At 43.0% G+C, this 27,545-nt stretch overlaps 1 protein-coding gene across 1 annotated transcript; it reads left to right on the top strand.

The window, feature by feature from the left end:
• Nucleotides 1–27,545, top strand: LOC111965210 (glycoprotein endo-alpha-1,2-mannosidase-like protein). Its single transcript, XM_023989246.2, has 4 exons — nt 1–1,409; nt 5,282–5,391; nt 17,088–17,164; nt 26,439–27,545. The coding sequence occupies exons 1-4, from the start codon at nt 914–916 to the stop codon at nt 27,073–27,075; spliced, it is 1,320 nt and encodes a 439-aa protein (XP_023845014.1). The 5' UTR covers nt 1–913; the 3' UTR covers nt 27,076–27,545.

Raw genomic sequence — 27,545 nt, 5'->3', positions numbered from 1 at the left:
TGTAGCAAAACATGGACGGTAAAAAACAGCCATCGCTTATGGCGAATACCATGGACAGCGACCACGAAGCGTGCACGTCCAGGATCTTGTTGCATTGAATTTAGAACGTTTTCGTTGCTGTCGCTACGTGGGTTTACTTGCGAGCCTAATGTAAAGCATTGTGTAGGAGATATATCGAGTCAGCAGCGAAAAGCGAAATAGCGTAGCAGCGAAAAGCGAAATAGTGTAACAGGGTGACGGCAATTCAGCCATCAGGAGCCAACATCTGACTGTAGCCTACAGACGATAGAAAGATATCAGAGAGATTTGATCACTTGACATGGAGGCTATTCTTAACTCGAAATGTGCACATTTTTCCAAGAGCTCATATAATCAGATGGTGGTATAGCCTTCATCATTGCAATTGGGGAACACTAATCAAAATGTGTCATGCATCCTTATTTCACATTCTCCATTACAACAAGGTAAAGTGGGCTCCTTAAGACATCGATATTCTGTTAACTGGTTGAATTGAGCAAGTTAACTCCGCATGAGAACCTGATAAAGGGACAAATCATTTCAAATCACTGAGATCTAAATGCAATGACAGATTCAACTGCGTCATGCAACGCGACCATTAGGCTTCATCCGCAATCATGTAGGCTAATAGTTCGGCTATTAATCATAAAGTTTTACATTTTCTGCGTTCCGACAGCGACTGCATTTATGAATACTCTATATGAAGGCCTGCATTGTATACKTTCCTAGAGTGTAGTAGGTGAACTTGTAAGATAGGCTAACTGTTATAGTATACTGCCTATAGGATATACGACGTTTGGAGAAAAGCAAGTGTTATTCACACCGCTGACTTCAGCCGACCAGGAACCCCGGTTCACTCCAGCAGGAATCGCCTCTACGAGACAATCTATCCACAATGGCCAGGCTGCGGAAGAAAACGTGCATAGCCCTGTTCTTATTTACACTGTTCGTTTTCGGAACCATGATGGGTTTGAGAACTCTGAAGCCCAGCGACGGGTTCTCGGACCTGTCCCCGGGGTTGGGCCTCCTGCCGATGATTGGAGGAAGGATGGACCGGCGCTCGGTGTCCCAAGACGCCGTCTCCTCCCCGGGGCAGGTGCGCGCCAAAGTAGTTTTATCAAACTCTGGACCTGAAGKAACCATATTTTACGACGTCCACATATTTTACAGCGTGTGGTACGGGAACCCGTCGATGGATGGGAAATACATGCACTGGGACCATGTCCTCGTGCCACATTGGGACCCCAAAATCGCCGCCAGTTACCCTAAAGGGAGGCATATGCCGCCGGAGGACATCGGCTCCAGTTTCTACCCTGAGCTCGGTCCGTACAGCTCGAGAGATCCGGATGTATTGGAGTCACACATGGAGCAGATTGGAGCAGCTGCTGCAGGTAGAGTGCAAAGGTGCAGTGGTTATTCTATACTGAAACATACAAACAAGTTTTAACATTCGCATTAGTTTTGCTGCTGCAGTGCCTGTCCAGTTAACTTTAAAGTTTTAACAATTTGTTCTACTTTGAGCACAGCTACAATAGGATCTACAGTTGAAGTCGGAAGTTTACAGACACCTTACCCAAATACATTTAAACTCAGTTTTTCACAATTCCTGACATTAAATCCTAGTAAAAAATTCCCTGTCTTAGGTCAGTTAGGATCACCACTTTTAAGAATGTGAAATGTCAGAATAATAGTAGAGAGAATGATTTATTTCAGCGTTTATTTCTTTCATCACATTCTCAGTGGGGTCAGAAGTTTACATACACTAAATTAGTATTTGGTAGCTTTGACTTTAAATTGTTTAACTTGGGTCAAACGTTTCGGGTAGCCTTCCACAAGCTTCCCACAGTGAGTTGGGTGAATTTTGACCCATTCCTCCTAACAGAGCTGGTGTAACTGAGTCAGGTTTGTAGGCCTTGTTGCTCGCACACGCCTTTTCAGTTCTGCCCACAGATTTTCTATGGGATTGAGGTCAGGGCTTTGTGATGGCCACTCCAATACCTTGACTTTGTTGTCCTTAAGCCATTTTGTCACAACTTTGGAAGTATGCTTGGGGTCATTGTTCATTTGGAAGACCCATTTGCTATATAGCTGACTGATGTCTTGAGATGTTGCTTCAATGTATCCACATAATTCTCCTGCCTCATGATGCCATCTATTTTGTGAAGTGCACCAGTCCTTCCTGCAGCAAAGCACCCCCACAACATGATGCTGCCACCCCCGGTGTGACTAGGGTGGGCATTCTAGTTTCTTTATTTATATGTTTTCTATGTCTTTGTTTTTGGCCGAGTGTGGTTCCCAATCAGAGGCAGCTGTCTATCGTTGTCTCTGATTGGGAATCATACTTAGGCAGCCTTTTTCCCACCTGTGTTTTGTGGGTAGTTGTTTTCTGTATAGTTTATGCACCTTACAGAACTGTTTCGGTTTCTTCACGTCGTTATTTTGTTCAAGTGTTTTGGTTAATAAAAAATCATGAACACTTACCACGCTGCGCTTTGGTCCGATCCTCATTACGACGAGAGTCGTGACACCCGTGCTTCACGGTTGGGATGGGGTTCTACGGCTTGCAAGCCTCCCCCTTTTTCCTCCAAACATAATGATGGTCATTATGGCCAAACAGTTCTATTTTTGTTTCATCAGACCAGAGGACATTTCTCCAAAAAGTCCGATCTTTGTACCCATGTGCAGTTGCAAACCGTAGTCTGACTTTTTTAATGCCGGTTTTGGAGCAGTGGCTTCTTCCTTGCTGAGCGGCCTTTCAGGTTATGTCGATATAGTACTCGTTTTGCTGTGGATATAGATATGTTTGTACCTGTTTCCTCCAGCATCTTCACAAGGTACTTTGCTGTTGTTCAGGGATTGATTTGCCCTTTTTGCACCAAAGTACGTTCATCTCTAGGAGACAGAACGCGTCTCCTTCTTGAGCGGAATGATGGCTGCGTGGTCCCATGGTGTTTATACTTGCGTACTATTGTTTGTACAGATGAACGTGGTACCTTCAGGCATTTGGAAATTGCTCCCAAGGATGAACCAGACTTGTGGAGGTCTACAATTTATTTTCTGAGGTCTTGGCTGATTTCTTTTGATTTCCCCATGATGTCAAGCAAAGAGGCACTGAGTTTGAAGGTAGGCCTTGAAATACATCCACAGGTACACCTCCAATTGACTCAAATGATGTCAATTAGCCTATCAGAATCTTCTAAAGCCATGACAATATTTTCTAGAATGTTCCAGCTGTTTAAAGGCACAGTCAACTTAGTGTATGTAAACTTCTGACCCACTGGAATTGTGATACAGTGAATTATAAGTGACATAATCTGTCTGTAAACAATTGTTGGAAAAATGACTTGTGTCATGCATAAAGTAGATATCCTAACCGACTTATCAAAACTATAGCTTGTTAACAAGAAATTTGTGGAATGGTTGAAAAACGAGTTTTAATGACTCCAACCTAAGTGGATGTAAACTTCTTGACTTAAACTGTATATGTGCCAACATCACTCAAGAGTTCCACTGACTTGAATGACTCACTTTGACGCATATAGTCTATATTTTCTGCCAGATGTATACTGTTATGGTTCATTTGGAATACATTGCTTGCGTTGCACATTGCTCGTGCTGTCTGTCTTCCTTATTCCAACAGACAACCATTCTACTGTATCTTTAGACAGCATAAGTGATGCCTCATATCTGAGTGATGAAATTTGCCTTCCTACATGCAGTGACATTTTAGACACTCTGTTTTAATCGTAATAGTGAGTATCCTTCAGCACACACGTGAAGTGACAGCTCATAAATGTCTATGTTGCAGCCAGATAAATTCTTGTCCACACCCTGATAGAGGGGAATATCAAAAACTGTTCTGTTAAGCAGCCAGCACAGCAGGCCACTGGCACACACAGTATGCATGCAGTTAATTGATCAAGCCATGTCCACAAGCTGTGTGGAATATTTGATTACAATATCTAAAAAGCCATGGTCGCGTGTATTAAAAAGTTATGGCCGCACTATTCATTTTTTTCACTTATCCTGCGCTTTGCCAGTTTATTTCAGCACTCATGTAGTGGACAGCTCCGCACGCTCACCTCAGTCCACCAGCAGCCTTTTCTCACAGTCGTTTTAGAACTGTGGTTATCTTGACGTCCACTTCCAAGCAACCTTGAACGTGAACAATTGAACACTTGAATAATATGTGTTTGCTGCTTTTCTGTATTTCACTGATATCGAACATACAAACAGTTGAAAGTCAGAAGTAGGATGTCCCCTTTTAACTCTAAAAAAGTTATTGAAAATCCTTGGTCAGTAGAAGGAGCCCTTAAGTCTTATCAGTAATTGGCCATGACTGTCCACTGCAAAGGTCAGCACTGAAAACCATAATCGGAAGTGGCATGCACATTGTCTGAAATAAGTAGCCTATGTTTTAAATGAAAAAATGTAAGCTACTTTTATTGACCAAAATGGGAGTGATGATGCCTTGGAGTTGGGTGTGAAAACAAGTTTTCAAAAACGACTGATGGGACAGCCAATCGAGCCATGCTAATGTTGTCTGCCTTCGGCTGAACTGGTTATTGTACACCATCCGGGAAATGATCTTTCTTTCCCCTCCCTTCCCCCTAAACCGAACACTGTGACAGATGGAACACAGAAAGGGCAACTGAATTTGCTTAGTTAAAAAGAGTCCATTTAATTAAAGCCACTGGCACAAAGACCCATCAAAAATTCCAAATAGCATCCTGCTGGCAGTGCTGACTGATACCACTACGCGAAGAGCCCATAATAAAATGAATAGTGCGGACATAACTTTTTAATACATGCGGCCAGGACTTTTTAGATATTGTAATCAAATATTCCAAACAGCTAGTGACCAAAATGGACATGACTTGATCAATTAGCTGCATGCATACGGCAGCAATCACATCAATAAGTCCTTCAAGCCAATCCGGAACCCTTAGGAGATGTAGGTAACGATCATATATATCAATGTCAACATCACACTGACCAATACGGCTTAAAATGGTGTAACAGGGACATCATGAGGTTCAGGATTGGGTATCAGAGATGTGTGGTCATTGAAATAGAATGACTAGAATGGACATTGAAGTCAATGTTCTGTGATAGGTGGACCAGCAGCCATATTGAGTGTATTGTAAAATTGCCATGCTATGAGGGGCTTTCCCCATTCTAGTAATTATATTTCTGTGTGGGGTATAGCCAACCTGAAACGTCCTGTGTGGAGACTGAGAGAGACTTGTCCTGTGTGGTCTAGGGGTGCTGGTGCTGTCCTGGTATCCTCCAGGCCTGGCCGATGACAATGGGGAGCCCACAGAGGACCTGGTGCCGGCCGTCCTAGACGCTGCTCACAGACACAACCTCAAGGTAAGGAACAGACAGACAGAGAGACAAACAGACACTTTGCTTTGGAATCAGTGTTTGGGATTCATGAGTTCTAGATAAGAATGTGTGCTTTGGTAAGGAATCTTCCAAAGAACAAATTTACACAACCAAATGGTAATACACAATAGTATACCATTACTTCAAAAAAGTTGATAGCCAAGTGTGACATGACTTTGAGTAGGCAGCGGGGAGGGACGATGAGGACATCTCTAACTAAGAGCAAAGGGGACATAATAAAGCTGCTGGCGGGAACTGTTGTTTATGGGACTGGATGAGCAGGGAAACACATCAGGGAACTACATGACCTATTGCCAATTAGGTCGAAAAATGCCATCCCAGAGGTAACGACTGCATCAACGTCGACTCGTCGAGTCCCCTCTGCCTGCTGTCACGGACTGCATTGAAGCTCATGAAACTTTTAGAGGGCCCCCTTCTTCGTAATTCGATACGTGTAACATCAGATGGTAGATGCACATCAGATGCAGCAGAGACGTAGTAGCTGTTCAAGATGCTGAAAGGAAAAAAGATACTCCAAGTGAGCTGTACTGGCTTGATCCGGCAGAATCTTTGATGACATAACCGATATATAAAAACAGCCACACAGCCATTTGAGTGGTGTGTATCCATTCACCCTGAGCGGTTAGAAGTCTGTGAGAATGTGTCTAAGACCCTTTAAGGCAGTTTAAGTAGTGTACGTTACGCATGATGCATTTCGGTATATAGCACTTTGGGTGGTATATCCAGGGGTGAATTTTTCAAACACCTGAAACAGCATTTTCCAGCAATCTAGAGCAATAATCATTATGCCTAATTCTATGTAAAAACAATGTCTATTTTTCTGCATGCGTTATCTAAGCATACCTCTTTATGTGTGTGCCCCTCWGYAAAATACCRCTGACAGATCATTTTATAAATAGTTATGATCAAGCGTGGGCTTAMAAATKAAGTTGAGTAATTCATTTAACATCTGAAAAATAAAAAAACAGGACAAATCTGAGGGGGCATGTGCCCTTGTGGCCYGTATGGGCAGGACACCTCTGGGTGTGTATCTGTGTGTCAGTWGACAGCTGTGCGGCAGGATGACTTGCATTTGTGTGTGTGTTTGTTTTAAAGGTCCAATGGAGCCGTTTTTATCTAATTTAAAATCACATTACTGTGATTGTTTTCAATTAAAATGGTCAAAAAKAAACTAAAATAGTTTCTTAGCAAAGAGCAWTTTCTCAAGTAAGAATTTTGCTTGGACTGTCTAGGAGTGGTCTGAGTAGGGAGTTGGAAAACCATAAACTACCTGTTATTGGCAGAGGTTTGGAACTTTTTCCTATTGGTCTACTAACAAATTTACCGACTGGTGATGTTTKAATTTTTTTWAATTTAACCTTTATTAAACTAGGCAAGCCAGTTAAGAACAAATTCTTATTTCCAATGACAGCCTACCCCGGCCAAACCCTAACCCGGACGATRCTGGGCMAATTGTGCACCGCCCTATGGGACTCCCAATCACGGCTGGTTGTGATACAGCTTGGAATCGAACCAGGGTCTGCAGTGATACACGCTTCTAGCACTGAGATGCAGTGCCTTAGACCGCTGCGCCACTCGGGAGCCTGGTGATGTCACCAGGCAGGCTAAAACTCCATCCTGCCGCAACAGGCTGACATTTCAGGCAGTCTTTTCAAAACAGGTCTTACACTAAAATGGCATTATTATGATTTTCACAATTTCACAATTTTATTCCAACCATAAAGTATTGAAATATATATAAAACACAGGAAATCACGTTTTTGACTGCACTGGGCCTTTAAAGACTGCTTAGGGGCATTGCGAGCCTCGTGCCTGTGTGAATGAATGCGGACCAAGTGCAGTGTGACAAGAGAGACAGGCTTAAGCTAGAGCCCCTTTCTCCAGCTGTGTTGCATCAATAATACACACGCTGTGTTTGCTCAACACACGGTCGCATTTAAAGACAATTGAGAGCGGATTCGTTTTTGTGATTGCATGAGAATCTCTGCTACATAGAAAATCATGCAAATAATGCAGGCCGATATTYAAAATTAATATTTATAAGAGCACAAGTACAGAAAATAAATGTCTGTTGTACATGTAATGTTGTGAACGTTATTCCGTAATCCAGTCTGTGTATTTGTACAGAAATAGTCCAGTTMCATGTTTTACACGGGACCGATTGATGTGCTAGGAAGCCTTGTGAATAACCCTGKAATGCCGGCGTACTCTAAGTAAAGTTAAACTAAACTATATCAAACTTAAGTCCTTGTAAGAATAAGTAATCTAACAAAAAGCGGGACGTTACAGTACAGAGGTTCTAGTTAATTCTGGAGGATTCAGAATTGCCTATATTTTTTCCACCAAAAAAGTGCAGTTTTACTGATAAGAGAGAGCAGTAAAAAAAAATAAAGCCAAAGTAGGGAAAGATAACTTTAACAAACAACAACCAAGTTGTTGCCTCTTTTTTGTAAACATCTAAGGGATGGGGCCTATATACACTATAAACACTGTATGTGGACACCCCTTCAAATTTGTGGATTTGACGATTTCAGCCACACCCTTGGCTGACAGGTGGATAACATCGAACACACAGGCATGCAATCTCCATAGACAAACATTGGCAGTAGAATGGCCCGTACTGAAGAGCTCAGTGACTTTCAATGTGGCACCATCATAGGATGCCACCTTTCCAATAAGTCAGTTCGTCAAATGTCTGCCCTCCTAGAGCTGCCCCAGTCAACTGTAAGTGCTGTTATTGTGAAGTGGAAACGTCTAGGAGMAACAACGGCTCAGCCGTGAAGTGGTAGGCCACACAAGCTCACAGAATGGGACCACCGAGTACTGAAGCACGTAGCGTGTAAAAATCAYCTGTCCTCSGTTGCAACACTCACTACCGAGTTCCAAACTGCCTCAGGAAGCAACATCAGCACAAGAACTGTTCGTCTGCAGCTTCATGTAATGGATGCCAGGAGAATGCTACCTGCCCAAATGCATAGTGCCAACTGTAAAGTTTGGTAGAGGAGGAATAATGGTTTGGGCTAGGCCCCTTAGTTCCAGTGAAGGGAAATCTTAACGCTACAGCATACAATGACATTCTAGATGATTCCGTGCTTCCAACTTTGTGGCAAAAGTTTGGGGAAGGCCCTTTCCTGTTTCAGCATGACAATGCCCCTGTGCACAAAGCGAGGTCCATACAGAAATGGTTTGTCAAGATCGGTGAGGAAGAACTTGACTGGTCTGCACAGAGCCCTGACCTCAACCCCAACGAACACCTTTGGGATGAATTGGAACACCGACTGCAAGCCAGGCCTAATCGCCCAACATCAGTGCCGACCTCACTAATGCTCTTGTGGCTGRATGGAAGCAAGTCCCAGCAGAAATGTTCCAACATCTGGTGGAAAGCCATCCCAGAAGATTGGAGGCTGTTATAGCAGCAAAGGGGGACCAACTCCATATTAATGCCCATGATTTTAGAATGAGATGTTCGAWGAGCAGTTGTCCACATACTTTTGGCCATGTAGTTTATCATTATTTTAAAAGTCCAAAAATGGATGTACCAATCCCAGATTGACCCTTTAATAACCTTGTTATAGAATATTTAGAGTGGTACTCTGCATCAGTATCCTGTTCAAGTGCCCACTTGCTCCTGACCACATTCTCCCTCCACCACTGCACATAAGGACATTTATTGTTGGAGTGCCTTTAGTGAAAAATCTTCACAAACTGCTGACCGTAGAAAAAAAACGTAGAAAATGTCTTGGGTCTCTAATAATTTTGAGCTGCGACGCAAACATTTATTTTTCTAATGCAAAAGAGGCCCTCTTGCATTACAATCTTCCTGGAATTTTCTGCAAAGACAASGCAAATTAAAATGTATAATTGTGCCTCCTCTTTCACACCAATATGTAAGATGGGGGATGAGCAGTAGAATGCATAATCGTTCTTGGTTGAGTCCTAACATAAGATCCATGGGCATAACTTGACCCATTGTTATCAATGCATGACTTATGCAAAAACATGTCAAGCATATGGATTTCAAGGTAGGATTCGGACCTTTATTCTCAGTGGCAGCATCCCACCATCCCAGCATTTCACTTCATCATAGGGCTCTTTGACTTGCATGTACAGTACATTCTATTGTACTCCTTCTGAGGGATCCTTAGGAGCAAAAGTGAGCAATCATTTATTTGAGGTCCCAATGTGTGTAGCCTCTTCAAAGGAAATKTGAATGCAGTACATGAAAGATAAATTATGTTATTTTTCATGGACACAAACAATGTTGTCAAAKAAAGAGACTAGAAGAGAAMGTCTTTAGGKGGCAMCAGCATGAAGTGTTTGTCACTGTTGCAGGKGAACGTCTTACATGGTACATGCTCAGTCAGTCCATCTCTCTGTTTATCAGTCTYGTCWTCCCTCTCCTRTCAGATCTGTCGTGACGGAACTTCTCTTTACAGTCTGAGCTGAGGTGATCACAATGAGTGGAGGCTACAGAGCCTTTATAACTTGCCACTTAACAGAGCAATCTAAGGGAGCTCTGTGTGTGACGTGATCGGAATAACAGCAGACAGTCCCGAGACAGACATGCTGAATCTTCACAGTCTGAAAAAGCCTTAGAAACACAGGCCAGAACAGGTCTAGACTAGTCTACCAGGGTTGGGGTCGTTTGTGGTGACGGAGGGCATGAGGGGTGTTGTACAAAACAAAATCATCAGCGATTGGATCGTCTCAAACCAATCAGAGTATCAAACCCACATGTGTTCTGGCTCTGGCCCAACCCATCAGTTTCTGGACCAATCAGACGGCCCGAGTGTTCACATTCGGTGAAGGATTGAGGAGGTACTCAGATCCAGACTCATTACGGAAAATAAAGTAACCTCTATGGTGGGTGTGGCGTAGCGTTTGGTCGGAGCGAGGAGTCTGGGTAGCCAGGCAATACTACTATGRCACTGACTTAGACTCCCAAATCTAGGACCTTACACTAGATGACACTGCAGAAAACAGACTGTTTTGTTTATATAAGAATAGCATTGGAAAAAGCCCCTAAATCAAGTATGGGCACCCACACAGCTTTTGTATTATGTATGTACGGTTGGAGTTTAAGAGCAGATCCTCTTGCGGTTGAAGGCTCTAGAGCTCCACTGAGTTGAACAATCGTGGTCACACTGCTTGCTTGGAGAGTAGCTCAGGCTGAAACTCCCCTTTGGCCCTTGAGGGGCTGTGTGTGGGCTCGAGATAGGCGGGGGTGACGGTCCCATGACTCAGTTTTCCTCCCTGAACAATCCGGGCCCCAAGGGGCAGGAAAGTAGGGCATGTTGCACAGCAGCAGCAGTGCAGAGAGGCCCATGTGTGGGCAGGCCATGCTGTCAGGCACACTTCCCCATCTCCAGATGCCCAGCACAGCATGCAGCTACCATCTTCCATCTCACAAGACTTGGTTGCGTCCCAAATGGCACCCTATTCCATTCATAGTGCACTAATTGCGGGCCCTGGTCAAAAGTAGTGCACTACATAGGGACTAGGGTGCCATTTGGGGTGCATAGTTGGTGTGCCTGCAAGACGTTGATGTTAATGAGAAGTTGACAACTTAGCGTGTGGAACCCTACTGAATTGAACTAATATAACCTAAACATTATTGGAAGTACGAAGCGGCAACAWCTCATGATACGTTCAATACTGTATGGYGTTGACTGTTTTAAAATGCTGTCTGGGTAGTTTAATGGATGGTTGAAATCCCCTCCTAAGGGCCTGTTACAGTGCATTAGGTTTTATTCTACTCGATTCAGACAATTCTTTGCTCTGGTGATGTTGATAGGGCTGGGTCAGTCTGTGAGAAAAGCTCTTGGTTTGCTTGGGTCTCTCATGTAAGTCTAAATTGCTGCTGTGTAATGGCCTGATGTGTCTCGGGTGGAACATGAGCGGGCTATTCCAACGGTGGCAGTCATCTGCGGCGAGCGGGAGTTGAGATGGTGACAGCTCTTTCGCTTAGGGAGAAATAATTTGACAGTCAGTGAAACGGCAGGCTTTAAAAACTCGAATGATGTTTTTTTTCAGCCGAGTCACTCAGCTTTTAATCGAAGTTATTAGCACAGAAATAGTTGTAACTTTCCCTCTAATGATACCTTGCCTCGAGACRTCAATCAGATTACGGAGAGTTGTTCCTCGCCTTCGACACTGATTTCAGACGAGTGGCCTACACAGCCATAGTGAGCTACCCTGCCACGAGGGCTCCAAATTCAAATATATTTTCATCTGACACTGAAKCACTTAGCTGCCACCATTASCGACAACAACGATTTTCTCCCCATGTCTACATTTAACTATACAGGACAACAGTTTAAAACCGCCTTGCCTCCCATCCCTAGCCTGCATCACTCCAATCCATTAGCGCACTTCTGTCCCAATGTCATGGTGACACTTTGAGCMCTTGGTGTCACCAAGAGTTAAATTACCATGGCAACTGGTTAGGAAGGCCGAGTAGCCACTCACTTTAATTTCAATCCTGCCATACCCCCTACTCCAACCTATCTTAATCGAATGCACTATACTTGGCTACAGTTCCTCGCCATAATAAGACAAAGACTATTCCCACTCATGAAAAATACAAAACATGCATAGCCTAACAACGTGGAAAATGTTTAGAACTTTATTCTCCATAGTGAATGGTATACTAGCAGAACCAGGGAGTGGCGAGGCGGAGCTCAGACAGGAATTGAATCAAGCGTCAGGTGAGAATGATGGATCTACATCAAAAGCAGCAGACTTATGTTAGCAAACTGGCGAGGTGTTGCTGCTTCCATTCTGCGTATGGCTCTATCCATCCAGCTTCTTTCATGCTGGGCCCCTGCGGAACCCGTTGCGAGAGAAGAAAAGTGGTCCACTTTGATCATATATAATTCAAAGTAGTGAAATTCTCCACTCTTACTCTTAAAAAATTCAAGTACATTTTTTTTGTATTTGTTTCATAGCTGATCCATCGTGTGCTCAGCCACTCTGCTCCTCATTGAGGAATAGTCAGCTGGAATAGAACTATGATTCACTGGGCTTTAGTGGATGACGAATGACCTTGGGATAGATGTGTCAGGTTATTTGTCATGGCATAACACCAGTGCTGAAACAGTCATCGTCTGAGACAATCCTATAACACAGTCTGTAAAGATTGATCAACGTATTAACACTTATGAGTGTTAATATCGTATGAGGACATTTCTGGGCACCCACTTTGTCCACTTCTGTTGGCCGAGAAATATGACTGTTGCAGTTATACATGCTTGAGAGCTGGGGTTCAAATATTAGCCACAATTTGTGGTTCAACTTTCGATGATAAGTAGAGCGGGGGAGAAGGGGTAGTGTTACTTTCATTTAGATGTAATTAGTTGTGACTGTATTTTGGGGGTCGGGGGGGGTATTTTATTAGGATCCGCAGCTACTCTTTCTGGGGTCAACACAGAACATGAAACATGGCATAATACAGAACATGAATAGACAAGAACAGTTCAAGGATAGAACTACCTACATTTAAAAACGGCACATAGCCTACATAGGGTATCAATACAGACACACAAAATATCTCGATCCAATAGGGGAGAGGCGTTGTGCCGGGAGGTGTTGCTTTATCTGTTTTTTGAAATAAGGTTTGTGGTTCATTTGAGCAATATGAGATGAAGGGAGTGCCATGCAATAATGGATCTATATAATACTGTACACTTTCTTGAGTTTGTTCTGGATTTGGGGACTGTGAAAAGACCCCTGGTGGCATGTCTGGTGGGGTAAGTGTATGTGTGTCAGAGCTGTGCGTGAGTTGACTATGCAAACAATTTGGAATTTAACACATTAATGTTTCTTATAAAAACAAGAAGTGATGCAGTCAGTCTCTCCTCAACTCTTAGCCAAGAGAGACTGGCATGCATAGTATTTATATTTGCCCTCTGATTACAATGAAGAGCAAGATGTGCCGCTCTGTTCTGGACCAGCTGCAGCTTAACTAGGTCATTCTTAGCAGCACTTGACCACATGACTGGACAATAATCAAGATAAGACAAAACTAGAGCCTGTAGGACTTGCTTTGTGGAGTGTGGTGTCAAAAAATCTGAACATCTCTTTATCACAGACAGACCTCTCCCCATCTTTACAACCATTGAACCTATATGTTTTGACCATGACAGTTTGTAATCTTAGGTAACACCAAGTAATTTAGTATCCTCAACTTGTCCAACAGCCACAGCATTCATTACCAGATTTAGCTGAGGTCTAGAGCTTAGGGAATGATTTGTACCAAATACAATGCTCTGAGTTTTAGAGATGTTCAGGACCAGTTTATTACTGGCCACCCATTCCAAAACTGACTGCAACTCCTTGTTAAGGGTTTCAGTGACTTCATTAGCTGTGGATGTTGACATGTAGAGTCGAAGTCGGAAGTTTACATACACTTAGGTTGGAGTCATAAAAACTAGTTTTTCAACCACTCCACAAATGTCTTGTTCACAAACTATAGTTTTGGCAAGTTGGTTAGGACATCTACTTTGTGCATGACACAAGTAATTTTTCTAACAATTGTTTACAGACAGATTAGTTCACTTATAATTCACTGTATCACAAGTCCAGTGGGTCAGAAGTTTACATACACTAAGTTGATTGTGCCTTTAAACAGCTTGGAAAATTCCCAAAAATGATGTCATGGCTTTAGAAGCTTCTGATAGGCTAATTAACATCATTTGAGTCAGTTGGAGGTGTACCTGTGGATGTATTTCAAGGCCTACCTTCAAACTCAGTGCCTCTTTGCTTGACATCATGGGAAAATCAAAAGAAATCAGCCAAGACCTCAGAAAAAAATTGTAGACCTCCACAAGTCTGGTTCATCCTTGGGAGCAAATTCCAAACGCCTGAAGGTACCGCGTTCATTTGTACAAACAATAGTACGCAAGTATAAACACCATGGACCCACGCAGCCGTCATACCACTCAGGAAGGAGACGCGTTCTGTCTCCTAGAGATGAACGTACTTTGGTGTGAAAAGTGCTAATCAATCCCTGAACAACAGCAAAGGACCTTGTGAAGATGCTGGAGGAAACCAGTACAAAAGTATCTATATCCACAGTAAAACGAGTCCTATATCAACATAACCTGAAAGGCCGCTCAGCAAGGAAGAATCCACTGCTCCAAAACCGGCATTAAAAAAGCCAGACTACGGTTTGCAACTGCACATGGGGACAAAGATCGTACTTTTTGGAGAAATGTCCTCTGGTCTGATGAAACAAAAATATAACTGTTTGGCCATAATGACCATTGTTATGTTTGGAGGAAAAAGGGGGAGGCTTGCAAGCCGAAGAACACCATCCAAACTGTGAAGCATGGGGGTAGCAGCATCATGTTGTGGGGGTGCTTTGCTGCAGGAGGGACTGGTGTACTTCACAAAATAGATGGCATCATGAGGGAAGAAAATTATGTGGATATATTGAAGCAACATCTCAAGACATCAGTCAGGAAGTTCAAGCTTGGTCGCAAATGGGCCTTCCAAATGGATAATGACCCCAAGCATACTTCCAAAGTTGTGGAAAAGGCTTAAGGACAACAAAGTCAAGGTATTGGAGTGGCCATCACAAAGCCCTGACCTCAATCCCATAAATAATTTGTGGGAAGAACTGAAAAAGCGTGTGCGAGCAAGGCCTACAAACCTGACTCAGTTACACCAGCTCTGTCAGGAGGAAAGGGCCAAAATTCACCCAACTTATGGTGGGAAGCTTGTGGAAGGCTTCCCAAAACATTTGACCCAATTTAAAGGCAATGCTACGAAATACTAATTGAGTGTATGCAAACTTCTGACCCACTGGGAATGTGATGAAAGAAATAAAAGCTGAAATAAATCATTCTCTCTGCTATTATTCTGACATTTCACATTCTTAAAATAAAGTGGTGATCCTAAAGCCTGTTTGAGATAGGGGGCAGTATTTTCACGTTCGGATGAAAAGCGTGCCCAGAGTAAACCTCCTGCTACTCAGGCTCAGAAGCTAATATATGCATATTATTAGTAGATTTGGATAGAAAACACTCTGAAGTTTCTAAAACTGTTTGAATGATGTCTGTGAGTATAACAGAACTCATATGGCAGGCGAAAACCTGAGAAAAATCCAACCAGGAAGTGGGAAATCTGAGGTTTGTAGGAATGCCTATCCAATATACAGTGTCTATGGGGTTATATTGCACTTCCTAAGGCTTCCACTAGATGTCAACAGTCTTTAGAACGTTGTTTGATGCTTCTACAGTGAAGGATGAGGGAAAAAGAGCTGGTTGTGAGAATGCCAAAAGTATGTAAAGCTGTCATCAAGGCAAAGAGTGGCTACTTTGAAGAATCTCAAATCTAAAATATATTTGACACTTTTTTGGTTACTACATGATACCATATGTGTTATTTCATAGTTTTGATGTCTTCACTATTATTCTACAATATAGAGATTAGTAAAAATAAAGAAAAACCCTTGATTGAGTAAGTGTGTCCAAACTTTTGACTGGTACTGTATATAGCAACACCTCCTTCATAAGCATTCCTGTCTTTTCTATAGATGTTATAGCCTTGTATTTCTGCTACTGCTGTATCATCAAAGGAATTATCTAAGTGAGTCTCAGAATTGACTAATATATGGACATTATCTGATGTTAGCAAGTTAATGATTTCATGAACCATATTTCTAAGGCTACAAAAGAACAAACAAAGCAAGAGAAAAAGCTACGAATCCAGAAGCTACGAATCCATAGGCTTGGCTCTCTCATCCTTTCCAGGCTTTTGGGAGGGAGGCTGGACAATGTGCCTGTCATATTGGATGTAAGCAATGTCCCCACGCACTCTGGCAGCTTTCATGGCCCGGGATAAGTTATTTTCTCTTCTGGCACACAGCTTCAGGATAGTCCTCGTTACGGAAGATGTACGTTCCTCTCAAGTTCATGGCTCTTTCCAGAACCGTTACCTTGTCCTTGAACCTCAGGAACTTGACGACTATCGGCCTGGGCTGGAGGTGGGTTTTCATGTCCCGTTGGCGTGCTCCAACGCAATCTTCCTGTGGTTCCAACTTCAGTTTCTCCGAGATCATTTCACTCACTTTGTCCTCAGACTCCATCCAGGTCATGTGGAGATTCTGCAATTCCGTCTACAACAATGTTGTTCCGCCTTGACTGTCCTTCGAGATAATCTGATTTCTCTGTCATTGTTATCATGGATTCACATACAGAACTAATGTCCTCTCTCAAAGGCTTACAGATTGTCGTCATCTCGCCGTTTCCCGATTAAACTCATCGAGCAGACCTTGGGAGAACTGCAAACTGTTCTTCAGGTCCTGGACCTCTCTGGTCAGATTTTATGAGTTGACTCTACCAGTATTTGGACACAACACTTGAAGCCATTTTGTCGTTGTTGTAACAACTGCTTATTATAATGGCTGCATAATAATGGATGTATTGCGCCTGCTGCGTCCTTAGGCTTTGAATAGCTCTCAATTAGACCCAAGGGGCAGCTGAACACAGCCCAGCTCCTGTCACCTTTCCAAATGTGAATATTCTCTAGAGTTTGAGTCAATACTAACTCATCACCTTAGATGGTTGGGTTGGGTGCATAGACGCACTTACAAATATGTGACCACAATGCAATGAATGGAAAGCCGTGGACTAAGATGTTATTTATTTTCTTCCCAGGTTGCATTTCACCTCCAGCCTTACAGAGGGCGGAGCGACCACAGTGTCCATGACAACATCAAGTATATCATCGACAGGTAGGTGTTGTCTTTGTTTAGAATAACTTCAAATTGAAGTGGACACAAAGTAAAACATTGTTGAACTTTCCTGTTGAAACAGTTTTCAGTCAACATAGACCCTTTTAAAGGACTGAGACACAGTTCACTTCAAATCAAATTCTATTGGTCGTTTACACATGTTTAGCAGATGTTATTGCGGGTGTAGCGAAATGCTTGTGTTCCTAGCTCCAACAGTGCAGTAATATCTAACAATACACACAAATCTAAAAGTAAAAGAATGGACTTAAAAAATATAGAAATATTAAGACGAGCAATGTCGGAGTCCGGAGTGTGTGTGTATATACACTGCTCAAAAAAATTAAGGGAACACTTAAACAACACAATGTAACTCCAAGTCAATCACACTTCTGTGAAATCAAACTGTCCACTTAGGAAGCAACACTGATTGACAATACATTTCACATGCTGTTGTGCAAATGGAATAGAGAACAGGTGGAAATTATAGGCAATTAGCAAGACACCCCCAATAAAGGAGTGGTTCTGCAGGTGGTGACCACAGACCACTTCTCAGTTCCTATGCTTCTGGCATGTTTTCGGTCACTTTTGAATGCTGGCGGTGCTTTCACTCTAGTGGTAGCATGAGACGGAGTCTACAACCCACACAAGTGGCTCAGGTAGTGCAGCTCATCCAGGATGGCACATCAATGCGAGCTGTGGCAAGAAGGTATGCTGTGTCTGTCAGCGTAGTGTCCAGAGCATGGAGGCGCTACCAGGAGACGGCCAGTACATCAGGAGACGTGGAGGAGGCCGTAGGAGGGCAACAACCCAGCAGCAGGACCGCTACCTCCGCCTTTGTGCAAGGAGGAGCAGGAGGAGCACTGCCAGAGCCCTGCAAAATGACCTCCAGCAGGCCACAAATGTGCATGTGTCTGCTCAAACGGTCAGAAACAGACTCCATGAGGGTGGTATGAGGGCCGACGTCCACAGGTGGGGTTTGTGCTTACAACCCAACACCGTGCAGGACGTTTGGCATTTGCCAGAGAACACCAAGATTGGCAAATTCGCCACTGGCGCCCTGTGTTCTTCACAGATGAAAGCAGGTTCACACTGAGCACATGTGACAGACGTGACAGAGTCTGGAGACGCCATGGAGAACGTTCTGCTGCCTGCAACATCCTCCAGCATGACCGGTTTGGCGGTGGGTCAGTCATGGTGTGGGGTGGCATTTCTTTGGGGCCGCACAGCCCTCCATGTGCTCGCCAGAGGTAGCTGACTGCCATTAGGTACCGAGATGAGATCCTCAGCCCCTTGTGAGACCATATGCTGGTGTGGTTGGCCCTGGGTTCCTCCTAATATAAGACAATGCGAGACCTCATGTGGCTGGAGTGTGTCAGCAGTTCCTGCAAGAGGAAGGCATTGATGCTATGGACTGGCCCGCCGTTACCCAGACCTGAATCCAATTGAGCACATCTGGGACATCATGTCTCGCTCCATCCACCAACGCCACGTTGCACCACAGACTGTCCAGGAGTTGGCGGATGCTTTAGCCAGGTCTGGGAGGAGATCCCTCAGGAGACCATCCGCCACCTCATCAGGAGCATGCCAGGCGTTGTAGGGAGGTCATACAGGCACGTGGAGGCCACACACACTACTGAGCCTCATTTTGACTTGTTTTAAGGACATTACATCAAAGTTGGATCACGCCTGTAGTGTGGTTTTCCACTTTATTTTGAGTGTGACTCAAAATCCAGACCTCCATGGGTTGATAAATTTGATTTATATTGATAATTTTTGTGTGATTTTTTTGTCAGCACATTCAACTATGTAAAGAAAAAAGTATTTAATAAGAATATTTCATTCATTCAGATCTAGGATGTGTTATTTTAGTGTTCCCTTTATTTTTTTAAGCAGTGTATATATATATATATATATATATATATATATATTGTCACGTTCTGACCTTAGTTCCTTTTTTATGTCTTTATTTTAGTTTGGTCAGAGCGTGAGTTGGGGTGGGCATTCTATGTTGTTTTTCTATGTTTTGTTCTATGGTTATATTTCTATGTGTTTGGCCTAGTATGGTTCCCAATCAGAGGCAGATGTCAGTCGTTGTCTCTGATTGGGAGCCATATTTAGGTAGTTTGTTTTCCTTTGTGTTTTGTGGGTGGTGTTTCCTGTGTCTTCACCATACGGGACCGTTTCGTTTTCGTTTTGTATCATTCACGTTGTTATTTTTGTATTCTTAGTGTTCAGTTATTAAATTGAATATGGACACTTACCACGCTGCGCTTTGGTCCTCACCTCATTCCAATGACAAGCGTTATATATACATATACACACATACTGTACTAGTCAAAAGTTTGGACACACCTACTCATTTAAGGGTTTTTCTTTATTTTTACTTTCTTCCTTTCCTTTTGATTTTGCAACTACACTTGATTTTGTTTTTTAGTTCTTGACATTTTCCTCATTGACTGACCTTCATGTCTTAAAGCAGGTATTAACAAACTGGGGTACAGGTACGCGCAATGCTGTTGGCGGTATGTCAAATAAAAATGTGATTCACTTAAATTTTTTTAATAAAATATTTTTTTTCACATTTTCAAACAGTCCATTTATATTTTCCATACATTTGGGTGAGTTTATCCCCTCACCTGAGTAGCCTCGTTTCACTGCCAAAAATAAAATTAAACCATCTAGTGTTCAGCGAAATAACAACACAATGTCAAATACAGGTAGCCTAGTCAAATAATTAACATCCAATCACATTAACCGTTACTCTCTCGCGGGAATTCCACTAACGGTCCGTATGTAGCCAAACGTAGCTGCTGCTCATTCCGTTTGCTCGAAAATTGATTAATGGTTAAAAAAAAGTAAGGCCTGCGTCCATAGAGACACATACCAGCTCTACTGGTAGTACTGCTACTACCAGCACTACTACACCTGCACCTGTCGACGACACAAGCTGTTCTGCTTCCACGAGCACATCCAATGCTAGCATCAGTAATTCTACATTTGTTGTTAGCCCAGCTAGCATGGACACTGACAGTTGTGAATCTGATGTAGCTGAAGAGCTAGTGCCCCTTACCTGGGAAAGCACCGAACAACAGACAGGGACGTTGGACCATCAAGGAGGCGCAAATATGATGAGAACTACATTGATTTGGGGTTCACTTATATTGGGAGTAGTGCCTTTCCTCAGCCACAGTGTGTTATATGTGCAAAAGTACTCTCACAACTCGATGAAACCTTCACTCTTGCAAAGAAACAAAATACGTCAATTTGAAAAATAAGCCACAGGAGTTTTTTGAGCGAGAATTAAGACAACTTTAGAGTAGTAAGACATGTATAAAAGCAACAGATACCATTAATAAGAAGGGGCTAGAAGCGTCTTATATGGTGAGCTATTGAATGGCTAGGACAGGCAAGCCCCATACTATTGTGGAGGACTTAATTATTCCTGCTGCCGCGGCTGGGACAATGCTGGGGGAAAAGGCCAAAGAAAACCTATACAGACAATGCCTTCATCAAACAACAGTTTCACGACGCATCAGTGACATGCAGATGTTTTGAAACCAGTGAATTTTATGCGTTACAGCTGGATGAGTCAACAGACGTGGCGGGCCTGGCACAGCTYCTGGTATATGTCCGTTACGTTTATGGGGGATAAATTAAGGAAAACATAATCTCCTGCAAACCACTGGAAACCAGGACAACAGGAGAGGATATTTTTAAAGTACTGGACATTTTTGTGACATCAAATGGACTTTGGTGGTCAAGATGTGTTGGTATCTGTACTGATGGCGCAAAAGCCATGACAGGGAGACAGTGGAGTGGTAACGTGCGTGCAAGCAGTTGCTCCCGTCGCCACTTGGGTACACTGCAGCATCCACCAAGAGGCTCTTGGTGCCAAGGGAATGCCTAACAGCTTGAAAGACGTTTTGGACACTACAGTGAAAATGCCAAACGTAGCTTGATTAATGATTAAGAAGTTGGAGCTCTTCTCTGTCTGCATTAACAAGGACAACACACATGTCTTTCCATCATTGTATGATTTTTTTTGTGTGCAAATTAACGTAAGCTTACGGACAATGTCAAATGTGATATAGCGAAGCACCTGAGTGAGTTGGGTGCGCAATTACGCAGGTACTTTCCCGAAACGGATGACACAAACAACTGGATTTGTTATCCCTTTCATGCCCTGCCTCCAGTCCACTTACCGATATCTGAACAAGAGACCCTCATCGAAATTGCAACAAGCAGTTCTGTGAAAATGTAATTTAAATCAGAAGCCACTGCCAGACTTCTGGATTGGGCTGCGCTCAGAGTATCCTGCCTTGGCAAAACGTGAGACACTGATGCCCTTTGCAACCACGTACCCATGTGAGAGTGGATTCTCGGGCCTCACTAGCATGAAAACTAAATACAAGAACATACTGTGTGTGGAAAATGATTCAAGACTAAGACTCTCTCCAGTACAACCCAACATTGCAGAGGTATGTGCATCCTTTCAAGCACACCCTTCTCATGAACCTGTGGTGAGTTATTCACAATTTTCAATTAACAAATAAGGTTTTACATGTAAGATGGTGAAATAAAAAGCAAAATTATTGATTATTATTATATTATTATTTGTGCCCTGATCCTATAAGAGCTGTTTGTCACTTCCCACGAGCCAGGTTGTGACAAACTCACTCATTCTTATGTTTAATAAATGTATCGTATGTGGCAGGCATACAAAGATGGCAAAAAACAACATTTGAGAGTGCGCTGACCCTGATGATAGAGGGTGTACGCAGCTGGAGGTTAAATGTTTGAAGGGGTACGGGACTATAAAAAGTTTGGGAACCACTGTCTTAAAGTAGTGATAGACTGTCCTTTCTCTTTGCTTATTTGAGCTGTTCTTGCCATAATATGGATGTGGTCTTTTACCAAATAGGGCTATCTTCTGTATACCACCCCTACCTTGTCACAACACAACTAATTGGCTCAAACACATGAAGGAAAAAAATTACACAAATTAACAAGGCACACCTGTTAATTGAAGCTGGTTGAGAGAATGCCAAGAGTGTGCAAAGCTGTCATCAAGGCAAAGGGTGGCTTCTGTGAAGAATCTCAAATATAAAATATATTTTGATTTGTTTAACAATTCTTTGGTTACAACATGATTCCATATGTGTTATTTCATAGTTATGTCTTCATTATTCTACAATGCAGAAAATAGTAAAAATAAAGATAAACCCTTGAATGAGTAGGTGTGTGCAACATTTTGACTGGTACTATATATACATACAGTTGAAGTTGTAAGTTTACATACACCTTAGCCAAATACATTTAAACTCACTTTTTTCACAATTCCTGACATTTAATCCCAGTAAAAATTCCCTGTTTTAGGTCAGTTAGTATCACCACTTTATTTTAAGAATGTGAAATGTCAGAATAATAGTAGAGAAAATGATTTATTTCAGCTTTTATTTCTTTCATCACATTCCCAGTGGGTCAGAAGTTTACATACACTCAATTGGTATTTGGTAGCATGGCCTTTAAATTGTTTAACTTGGGTCAAATGTTTTGGTAGCCTTCCACAAGCTTCCCACAATAAGTTGGGTGAATTTTAGCCCATTCCTCCTGACAGAGCTGGTGTAACTGAGTCAGGTTTGTTCAGTTCTGCCCACACATTTTCTATGGGATTGAGGTCAGGAAAAACTTTGTGATGACCACTCCAATACCTTGACTTTGTTGTCCTTAAGCCATTTTGCCACAACTTTGGAAGTATGCTTGGGGTCATTGTCCATTTGGAAGACCCATTTGTGCCAGCTTAAACTTCCTGACTGATGTCTTGAGATGTTGCTTCAATATATCCACAATTTTCCTCCCTCATGATGCCTTCTATTTTGTGAAGTGCACCAGTCCCTCCTGCAGCAAAGCACCCCCACAACATGATGCTTCACGTTTTGGATGGTGTTCTTCGGCTTGCAAGCATCCCCCTTTTTCCTTCAAACATAACGATGGTCATTATGGCCAAACAGATCTATTTTTGATTCATCAGACCAGAGGACATTTCTCCAAAAGTCCCATCTTTGTCCCCATGTGCAGTTGCAAACCGTAGTCTTTGCTTTTTTATGGTGGTTTTGGAGCAGTGGCTTCTTCCTTGCTGAGCTGCCTATCAGGTTATGTCGATATAGAACTCGTTTTACTGTGGATATAGATACTTTTGTACCCGTTTCCTCCAGCATCTTCACAAGGTTCTTTGCTGTTGTTATGAGGTTGATTTGCACTTTTCGCACCAAAGTACGTTCATCTCTAGGAGACAGAACGCGTCTCCTTCCTGAGCGGTAAGACGGCTGCGTGGTCCCATGGTGTTTATACTTGCGTACTATTGTTTGTACAGATGAACGTGGTACCTTCAGGCGTTTGGAAATTGCTCCAAAGGATGAACCAGACTTGTGGAGGTCTACAACTTCTTTTCTGATGTCTTGGCTGATTTCTTTTGATTTTCCCATGATGTCAAGTACTGAGTTCAAAGGTAGTCCTTGAAATACATCCACAGGTATACCTCCAATTGACTCGAATGATGTCAATTACCTATCAGAAGCATCTAAAGCCATGAAATCATTTTCTGCAATTTTCCAAGCTGTTCAAAGGCACAGTCAACTTAGTGTATGTAAACTTCTGACCCACTAGAATTGTGATACAGCAAATTATAAGTGAAATAATCTGTCTGTAAACAATTGTTGGAAACATTACTCATGTCATGCACAAAGTAGATGTCCTAACCAACTTGCCAAAACTATAGTTTGTTAACAAGAAATATGTGGAGTGGTTGAAAAACGAGTTTTAATGACTCCTAAGTGTATGTAAAAATGACTCCTAAGTGTAATGACAACCTAAGTGGATGTAAACTTCCGACATCAACTGTACACACACACACCAGTGCCTTAGGAAAGTATTCACACTCCTTGACTTTTTCCACATTGTTACATTAGACTTATTCTAAAATGGATGAAATTTCAAACAAATCCTCAGCAATCTCAACACAATACCCCATAATGACGAAGTGAAAACAGGTTGACATTTTTGCAAATGTATTAAATATTAAAAACAGAAATACCTTATTTACATAAGTATTCAGACCCTTTGTTATGATAAAAGAAATTGAGGTCAGGTGCATCCTGTTTCCATTGATCATCCTTGAGATGTTTGTACAACTTAAAATGAGTCCACCTGTGGTAAATTCAATAGATTGGATATGATTTGGAAAGGCACACATCCTTCTATATAAAAGGTCCCACAGTTGACAGTGCATGTCAGAGCAAAAAACAGCATTGAATTTCAGCATTGAATGTCCCCTAAAACACAGTGGCCTCCATCATTCTTAAATGGAAGAAGTTTGTAACCACTAAGACTCTTCCTAGAGCTGGCCATCCCAGCCAAACTGAGCAATCGGGTGAGAAGGGCCTTGGTCAGGGAGGTGACCAAGAACCCAATGGTCACTCTGACAGAGCTCTAGAGTTCCTCTATGGAGATGGGAGAACCTTACAGAAGGACAACCATCTCTGCAGCACTCCACCAATCAGACCTTTATGGTAGAGTGGCCAGACGGAAGCCACTCCTCAGTAAAAGGCACATGACAGCCCGCTTGTAATTTGCCAAAAGCCACCTAAAGACTCTCCGACCATGAGAAACAAGATTCTCTGGTTTGTTGAAACCAAGATTGAACTCTTTGGCCTGAATGCCAAGTGTCACGTCCCGAGGAAACCTGGCACCATCCCTACGGTGAAGCATGGTGGTGGCAGCATCATGCTGTGGGGATGTTTTTCAGCGGCAGGGACTGGGAGACTAGTCAGAATCGAGGGAAAGATGAACAGAGCAAAATACAGAGAGATCCTTGATGAAAACCTGCTCCAGAGAGTTCAGGATCTCAGACTGGGGCAAAGGTTCACCTTCCATCTGGACAACGCAGGAGTGGCTTCGGGACAAGTGTATATCCTTGAGTGGCCCAGCCATGAACCCGATCGAACTTCTCTGGAGAGACCTGAAAATAGCTGTGCAGCAACACTCCCCATCCAACCTGACAGAGCTCGAGAGGATCTGCAGAGAAGAATGGGAGAAACTCCCCAAATACAGGTGTGCCAAGCTTGTAGCGTCAAACCCAAGAAGACTCGAACGCTGCCAAAGGTGCTTTAACAAAGTACTGAGGTAAGGGGCTGAATACTTATGTAAATCTGATGTTTAAATATGATGTTATATAAATGTTTAATGAATTTGCAAAAATGTCAAAAAAACAGTTTTTACTTTCTGATTATGGGGTATTGTGTGTAGATTGATGAGGGGAAAAAACTATTTAATCAATTTTAGAATAAGGTTGTAACCTAACAAAATGTGAAAGAAAGGTGTCTGAATACTTTCCGAAGGCACTGTGTATGTGTGTGTGTGTGTGTATACACACACACACACACACGATGGGATGTACAGACCAGTGGCGTCTATACATTTTTAAAGAGCATGGCCTTATTTCTATTACAGCATATTGGATGACTATCATTCATATTCCATTCACCCAGTTCAATGTAACAGCGACAGGTTTAGCTACTACATGATACTCCAATGTTCCCTAAACGCATCATGAGGTTGCTACAACCTAGCCTATAAATGAAAGTTTACAACGTAGGTGCACACAGGTCGAGAGACACATTTGTAATCAAAGTGACCACCTTGCGCACACTTGCCTGCATCTTGCTGATATAGGGTGTAATCATTAGTCCAACAGTTGCAGTCTCTCGGTCCCAGCTTTGATCTTCTTGGTCTTCCTGTGACATCGGGTGCTGTAGATGTCCTGAAGGGCAGGCAGTATGGCTACGGTGATGCGTTGGGCTGACCGCACCACCCTCTGGAGAGTCCTGCGGTTGCGGACGGTGCAGTTGTCGTACCAGGCGGTGATACAGCCTGACAGGATGTTCTCAATGGTCTATCTGTAAAAGTTTGTGAGGGTCTTAGGGACGAAGTCGAATTTATTCAGCCTCCTGAGGTTTAAAAGAGACACTGTTGCACCTTCTTCACCACACAGTGATGTGTATGCCGAGGAACTTGAAGCTTTTAACCTTCCCCACTGTGGCCCCGTTGATTTGGCTGGGGCCGTGCTCCCTCTGCTGTCTCCTGAATGCTAGATTACATGTAAAGAACTCTACAATGTGCTTCATATCTTATTAGGATACTTCTAGGTTATTTCTCCTTCCATTCAAATATCAAAATCTGTATCAATAATATCTTGTACATTTATTTGTGTTTGAAGGTACGGGGACCACGGAGCCTTCTACAAGTTCACCTCTAGCACGGGGAATATCCTGCCTCTGTTCTACATTTATGACTCGTATCTGACGCCGCCCGAGAACTGGTACGACCTGCTCCACCCCACGGGCTCCCACAGCCTGCGCGGCACGCCGTATGACAGTGTCTTCATCGCCCTCATCGTGGAGGAGCGCCACAAGCATGACATTCTTGCCGGTGGTTTCGATGGCATGTACACGTACTTCGCCTCCAACGGGTTCTCTTTTGGTTCATCCCACCAGAACTGGAAGGCGGTCAAGGCGTTCTGCGACAGTAACAACCTGTTATTTATACCTAGCGCCGGGCCGGGCTACATCGACACCGCGGTCAGACCGTGGAACAACCACAACACGCGCAACCGCGTCAACGGCCGCTACTACGAGACGGCCTTGCAGGCGGCGCTGAACGTGCGGCCCGAGATCGTCACGATAACGTCGTTCAACGAGTGGCACGAGGGCACGCAGATTGAGATGGCTGTGCCAAAAAAGACGGTGACCAGGCTGTATTTGGATTACCAGCCACACCAACCTGAGCACTACCTGGAGCTCACCAGGAGGTGGGCAGAGCAGTTCAACAAGGAGAAAGAGACATGGCTCATGTGAACTGGCACTGTGTGTGTGAAAGAGAGAGAAAAAGCATGAGTGACTGTAGAGGTTTATGAATGTGTGAGAGACAAGTGCGTGGGAATTGGACTGGAGAAAAAAAAGAAAGGAGAACAGAGAAATCCTTGTTTTAACTTTTTTGGGGGGCAAAATTGCATTATGTGGTATATTTGGGATATTCTACAGTTGACTCTTATGTGCAACAGAAAGCTCCCCGTCCTGCTTGCCATATCTCTGCCCTGGATCTTGCCTCCTGATAACCTCCAGACAACCCCCATCCTCGCTACAAGCATGGATGGACACATCAATAGTCTAATATACTGTACACACTACACTCTGTCCTACTTTGACAAACCACTGCCCAATGTAACCATCTGTTTGATACAATGCACCCTGGCATGACTTTTCTTTCTGCACAATCCTTTTAAGTTTGAAAATGATAATACCAATAAAATAGACCAGGTGACATA

The sequence above is a fragment of the Salvelinus sp. IW2-2015 genome, linkage group LG6.1, assembly GCF_002910315.2.
Source record: "Salvelinus sp. IW2-2015 linkage group LG6.1, ASM291031v2, whole genome shotgun sequence".
Taxonomy (NCBI): Eukaryota; Metazoa; Chordata; class Actinopteri; order Salmoniformes; family Salmonidae; genus Salvelinus; species Salvelinus sp. IW2-2015.
The sequence above is the reverse complement of the archived record's forward strand: the minus strand, read 5'-3'. Positions and strand labels throughout refer to the sequence as shown.